This window comes from Dasypus novemcinctus, chromosome 11 (genome assembly GCF_030445035.2).
Source record: "Dasypus novemcinctus isolate mDasNov1 chromosome 11, mDasNov1.1.hap2, whole genome shotgun sequence".
NCBI lineage: Eukaryota > Metazoa > Chordata > Mammalia > Cingulata > Dasypodidae > Dasypus > Dasypus novemcinctus.
Genome location: NC_080683.1, coordinates 72,106,435 through 72,113,675, shown reverse-complemented (window position 1 = coordinate 72,113,675; position 7,241 = coordinate 72,106,435). Strand labels below are relative to the sequence as shown.

The 7,241-nt window shown below is 36.0% G+C and overlaps 1 protein-coding gene across 1 annotated transcript; it reads left to right on the top strand.

Annotated features, from left to right (window-relative positions):
* The first annotated feature begins 2,641 nt into the window (after nt 1–2,641).
* On the top strand, nt 2,642–2,941 carry LOC111762554 (large ribosomal subunit protein eL36-like). The gene has a single exon (XM_071218383.1). The coding sequence runs from the start codon at nt 2,642–2,644 to the stop codon at nt 2,939–2,941; it is 300 nt and encodes a 99-aa protein (XP_071074484.1).
* Nucleotides 2,942–7,241: the final 4,300 nt, after the last annotated feature.

Sequence of the window (7,241 nt, the reverse complement as noted above, 5' to 3'; positions counted from 1 at the left end):
TACAGTGATGAATATTTGTGTATTTGATATATAATGCAAAAATAAATGCTTATCAAATACACAAATACACAAATAGAACTGGAGAAAAATTTCCCAAAAAGATCATTATAATGACATCCATTCTTTATTTTTACTACTCGAGCCCCTGTTGGCAACCTATTATGCTTTAAAATATTTCTGTAAGAATTATAAATACAATGGAAAGAAAAACTGGATTAACTAATTACATTGAATTATTTTAGCATGAATTGTTTCTAAAATCAATATTTAAAAATTTCAGGGTTATTACATTCCTTTTTACCATTGTCCTATCCCCTCAAACAACAAAATCTACTTGAGACTTTAAATAAATTTAAACTTTGATTAAGGAAACTAAAACATTAACACTGTTCAACTCTGAGAAATTGCCAAAGTCTTAAGCTTTCAAAGGTTTTTCCATCTGACCCCAGAAAGTTGGCCAAGAACTTAGGGCAAATTTTCTTTAAAGGCCTTTTACTATAAAAGCCATTCAATCTTTCATTTTTACAGAAAATAGATAGCAACTTGGTTTTGAGGTGATAGCTCAATATCAGCTATACCTAGAATCATCAAATTTGGCTTTATTGATCTGTCTTGGGGAGACTTAAAATCTATCTGGATAGTTAAGAGTTGTCTTTCCTCTGAGATATATTATACATATATCCAATATCTTTAAATGGCTTTCCTTAGGATCATATGCACTTTCAGTGTAACCAGGTTTTTCTGATGAAAAGCTATCTATATGAATCATAAAGAAGTGACAATGGCATGGAACACAAGGTAACTTGCTCTCCTGACAAAAACTATTCGCAGCTTCTTAGAGGTGGTCAAAGGTAAGATAGGAACCGTGGGCTTAAAAAATCAGGTAAATGTCCATAGCTGGCATTAGAAACCAGAGTAGGCCTGAAGTAGGATGAAGATATGGGAAAACCTGCCTCAAAGCCTTTGAAAACACAAAATACCATGAAGCTATGAGAAAATGGAAGGTTTTAAAATTTGAAACAGGAAGATCCTCTTTAAAAAGACAAAAAACAAACAGAATGATAACTTGTACATTAAAATTTAAAACGTCCAAATGCTAAAAGTCAGCCCATGCAATGATTAGCTATAGAAGGCATCTAGGTATATGTGTGCATGCGTGTACATAAAATAAGCAATGGATTAGTGTTCAGAATAATTTTTTAAAACTCATCTAAATCAATATGAAAAACAAGACAACCAACCCAATAGAAAAATATAAAGAGGACACCACAGAACAAGAAATACAAATAGTAAATAAAGAAAAAGATACCCTCACTAGTAATCAGAGAAATGTAAACTAAAATAACAATGACTTATAAGGTTGGCAGAAATAAATTTAAGTTCCAAATCTATTAGATTTTGGAGACTAGAGAATGGTCATTTGGGTACTACTAGTAAGCAGATAAATGGATACAGCCACTTTGAAGGAAAATTTGGTAGTATTTATTCAATTTAAACTGTATATTGACTACTACACAAAAAATTCCACTTTTAGGTATCAAATATACAGAAAATTTGGCACATGCAAACAAGGAAACATGTATAAGAATGTTCACTGAAGCTTTTTTATAGTAGCAGAAATCTGGAAAAATTATAATGGACTTCAATAAAGGAATAACTAAACAAATATTTAACTTGGTTCATCCACACCATGACACTAGTTAGCAGTTTAAAAAATAGATTTACACACTTTTATATTGAAAGAGCTCCTAGTGGTATCATTACATTTAAAAAATAAGTTGCAAAATGATAAATATAATATGAAAACACTTATAATCAAATATCCATTTTTAAAACTTATGAAGCAATATAATGAATTGTATGTATATGTATATGTATGTGTACAAAGATATTATATGCATAACATCAATTTTAAAACTCTCAAATCAACATTATATTTTTACATATTATATAAACACACTCTATAGAAAAATCAATCTGAACAAATGTATTCAAACTGAACACATTTGTGGAGAGGAGTCCAGTATTGGGAGTGTAGTATAGTCATAGGAACATTTATCCTTATTTTTTCTGTTTTAACATTTCATAAGGAGAGTTTATTCATAAGTATTTGTATTACATGTATCACATGAGTAATTAAAAACAGGTTTTAAAAGCAAACAGGGACCCAGCAGAGGTCATCTACAGAGACAGGAATGTTCTAGATGGAATGTCCTTAAGAATGGATAACATGGCAATCACAGTTTAATGTGAGATATTACTCCCATCCCTCTTCTGTGTCAGATCTCCCTTGGAGAGACCTCAGTTTTCCATTTGGCAGGAATTGGGCCAGCCCTTAATAAATAGAAATAGTTTTCATTCAACTCGCTGTAAAAACAGTAACTTCATGAAAGCCAACAATCCTTCCAAATTTCTGATGACTCGTGGCCAAAATTCACATAAATTTATGGATTTATGTTTTAAAAACTATGCCTATGATACAAAAGGCATAATCCATAAAAGGAAAAACTTATATATTAGACTCATCAAAATTTTAAACTTTTTACTTTGTGAAAGCTCATGTGAAGAAGATTAAAAGACAAGCTACACTCCCGCCGTGGCAGCCATTGAAGGGGCAGCAGCCATGGCTCTGTGCTAGCCCATGGCCGTGGACCTCAACAAGGGCCACAAGGTGACCAAGAACGTGAGCAAGCCAAGGCACAGTCGCCACCGCAGACGCCTCACCAGGCACACCAAGTTCGTGCGGGACATGATTCCAGAGGTGTGCAGCTTCGCCCCGGACAAGCAGCGCTCCATGGAGCTGCTCAAGGTCTCCAAGGACAAGCACACGCTCAAGTTCATCAAGAAAAGGGTGGGGACACACATCTGGGCGAAGAGGAAGAGAGAGGAGCTCCTCAGTGTCCTGGCTGCCGTGAGGAAAGCGGCTGCCAAGAAAGACTGAGCCCCTTTTTCTTTGTGAAATAAAAACTTGGAGGAACTGCGGAAGAAAAAAAAACACAAGCTACATCTTGGGAGAAATATTTGCAAATCAGATATCCAAAAAAGGACTCGTATCTAGAAAGTATAAGTAACTCTCAAGACTCAACAGTTTTTTTAAAAATTCAATTAGTAATGGGCAAAAGACAGAGTTCACTGGAGAGGAAATAAAGATGGCAAATGAACACAAGAAAAGATGTTCAACATTGCTACCATGGAAATACAAATTAAAACCACAATGATATATCATTATATACCTATCAGCTTAAAGTAAAAAACTATGCCAATACGAAATGCTGACAAGAATGTGAAGAAACTGGATCACTTGTATGTTGCTGGTGGAAATGGTAAATAGAAAACAATTTGGCAGTTCTTTTTAAAAACTAAACATCCGTTGATGTATGACTCACCAATTAGACATTTAACTCAAAGAAATGAGAACTTACTTTCACACAAAACAAAAATGTTCATAGCAGCTTATTAGTAATAGCCAAAAACTAGAAACAGCCCAGAAGTTCTTCAGCAGTTGAATGTTTAAACAAACTGTGTTTCAACAATAAAAAACAATAAAAAACCATTCAACAATAAAAAAGAAAGAACTATTGATATACATAATTACAATTAATCTCCAGGGAATTATACTGAGTGAAAAAAAGACAATCCGAAATAGTCATAAAATGTACAAGTCCATGTATACAACTTTTTATTTTTTTAGGGATGATATCTGCATATGTGATCTATTGTGGAAAGATGTGTCATCACATATTATAGAATGAGAAAAAGGAAGGTGTATGTCTGCTGAACTGGTAAACTCCTGTTCTCAACTGAGTATGTGTGAGGGGAAGGGAAGCTATATGGACTTTAAGTTATGCTGTTTGTGAGAATACCAGAATAATTGGAGCTGCCTCAGAGATTCTGAATGTTTTTTTAATAGACTGGAGGTGGCATTAAGGATCTTCCACAAAAGTCAAACCATAGGTCCATCCAGAGATGCAAGACTTACACCACAGGCTGAACTCAGACTAGGTCTGCTTCCTCTCTACAAGATCAGAGTTAAGTGCAAGAACTCCTTACCTCTGAGTGGTGGGAATGGAGTGCTTTTTGCTTTATTCTTTTTTTTTTTTTCCTATCATTTTAATTTTCTACAGACTTTTTTAACTTATCTTTACAAAAATAAACAGTAAATCTATCTTCATTTTGGAAACAAACATTGCATGTCCTGAAACAAAAACTCCAACTACCTAGAACTGTGTCCTTTTAAAGTAGATTACCCAGGTCAACTAACAGGGAGGTGAAGATGGTCAACCACCACAGCAGGGAATCAAGAGTGCCCACAACTGCAAGCAAAGGAATTGCATCCATCATCAATGTTGAATCTAAGCCCCCTGTTGATCTAGAGGTGGAGAGGACATCACCATCCCAGGGTCCACAGAATGGAGGAGTAAAATATGGACTAGAGTGGACTTACTCATATTCTACTAAAAAACTATTGTGACAAGTAATAGAAGAAATTTTAGCATTGAGATGGAGAAAGTGGCCACAGTTGTTGCTGAGGGCAGGGAGAGGGAAGAAGAGATGTGATGTGGGGGCATTTGGGATTTTGAGTTGTCCTAAATGATATTGCAGGGTCAGATACTGGATTTTATATATCCTGCCATAACCCACTGAATGTACTGGGGGAGAGTGCAAACTACAGGGTAAACTATTATCTATGTAGTGTCGCAGTGCCCCAAAATGTGTTCACCGAGTGCGATGAGTATGCCACAATGATAGGGGAGGTTGTTGATGTCGGAGGAGTGGGGTGGGGGGTGGGAGGTATACAGGAACCTCTTATATTTTTTAATGTAACTTTTTTATGTGATGGATATATATTCAAAAAAATACAATTTACAAAAATGATGTGGTGGGGGTTGGGGAGTGGGTTATATGGGGAAAAAAGAAAGAAAGAAAGAAAATAAATAAAAAGACAACTATTTTTAAAATAAATAAATAAATAAAGTAGATCTGATGTTGGAGTCAGGTATGTGTTTTTCATTGATCTCAGGAGAAAATGTCTTCGTTAGGTGTGCTATAGAGACAGCTCTCCTGTACAGGTAAATTAAACTAGCACCTCTAATTGGAATATTCCCTAAATTCAGAGAGCCTGGGCTGCACCAGCTGAGAGGAATAGATGAGTAAAATGTGATTGGGTTTCTAGTTTCATTTGTTGGGTGTTTTCTTCAGGAGTGCTCCTTGTAGGGTATGCCTAAAAGGAGTCTCCTCCTGCACATCAACACGGGAGATGCTAGAGGTACCAGTTGTACAACCTGGGGATCATGGGTTGTAAAGGGAAAAGGTTCTTATGTGTTAGCTTTGCATGCATTCTGTATAACATTTTTGAAATGACAAGATTTTACAAATGGAGAACAACAGATTTAGAGGTTGCCAGGGATTAGGGATTAGACGGCGCATGGGAGGGAAGTCAATGTCATTGTAAAGGGGCAACACAAGGGATCCTCATGGTGTTGAAATTGTTCAATATGTTCTCTCTGCTGGTGGATACTCACACATGATAAAATTTTATAGAGCCAAATACTCCCCTCCACACAAACTCACACACACAAATGAATGTGAGTAAAACTAGAGAAATCTAAGATAGATTTATTGTAGCAGTGTCACTATCCTGATTTTAATATTATACTATAGTTTCACAAAAAAATAGTATCATTGGAGGAAACTGGATAAAGTATAGAGTGTTTAGACAGACAATGGCAATAACATATGTAACAATAAAACTCTGATCCACAACCTCTGCAGCAATCAGCCCAGAATGGCCAAGACTTGGTCAACTTCACTATTTTTAACCCTGGATTTCAATTCAGGATCAATCAGAGAAAGACAAACATGCTCACCAAACCTACCATATAGGAGTCCCAGCTTCTGGTTAGCCCACCTCCAAATTCCCCATGATGACATGAGATGACCATACCTGAGTCTTCCCACATGTCACACATTGTGGAAACTACAAGGAGATGAAAGTGAAAAGAAGACAGAAGGAATATTCAAAGAAATCATGACAGAAAGCATCCCAAATTTAATGAAGTACATGAATATACACATTCAAGACCAGTGGACTCCAAATAGGATAAATTTGGATAGAACCATACCTGGACACAAAGTAGTCACTGAGAAATGCCAATGGCAAGAAGAGAGTTCTGCAAGCTGCAAGAGATAAGCAATGTGTTATTTATAATGGAGTCTCAGTAAAATTAAGTGTGACTTTCTCATTAGAAACTATGGAAGCAAGAAGGCAGTAGGATGAAATATTTAAGTGCTGAAAGAAAACTACTGCTGACCCAGAATTTTATATCCAGCAAGACTGTCTTTCAAAAATGAGAGGAGATTAAGACATTCCTACATAAACAAAAGATGAAGGAATTCATCACCACTAGCCTATCCTACAAGCAGTGCTAAAGGGAGTTCTTCAGACTGAAAGGAAAGGACACTAGACAGTGAATTGAAGTGGTATAAATAAAGACCTCTGGCATACTACAAAACAATTAAATAAATATGAACGTAGGCATTAAAGTAAGAAGTGAGTGGCAAAAAGCCCATACAGCAAAACTGCAGAAGAAGAGTCCTGCCTTACCAACTGTTAATTTAAATTTAAATAGATTAAATTCTGTGCTCTCAAAAGGCAGATATTGGCATAATGGATAAAAAAGCATGACCCAGATATATGCAGATTACAAGAGACTCCGTCTAAATCAAAGACACAAAGACACAAGTAGGTTGAAATGAAAGGATGAAAAATATATACCATGCAAATAGTAAACAAAAGAGATTTGGGGAAGATATACTCATAGGACATAAAACAGTTTTATGTCAAAAACTGTTACAAGCTAACTGTATACTGATGTGAGGTCAATTAAAAAAGAAGATATAACAATTGTATATGCACCTAAAAGCAGAGTCCCAAAATATATGAAGCAAATATGGACAGATTAGAAAGATAACTGTACATTAATAGTAGGAGACTTCAATACACCACTTCCAATAATGGATGGAGTTGGACTCAGATGTAAACATTCTACACATGCCTTTTCTATCACTTTTACTGAACCTGTGGTTGGCGCTGGGGTTGGTGTATACCAGGAGACTTCAATCTCTGGACTGGTCATGTGCCAGCTGGCCCTGAGCCTCAGCAGAGTTGCAGCTCCTACTCTCTGGTTTGTTGGACTTGCACAGGTTGGCTAAAAGGAAGGTGAAGATGGTCAACCACCATA

Bases quoted from the DNA above. Each gene is read 5' to 3' on its own strand.
- LOC111762554 (XM_071218383.1), top strand. From the start codon at position 2,642: ATGGCCGTGGACCTCAACAAGGGCCACAAGGTGACCAAGAACGTGAGC.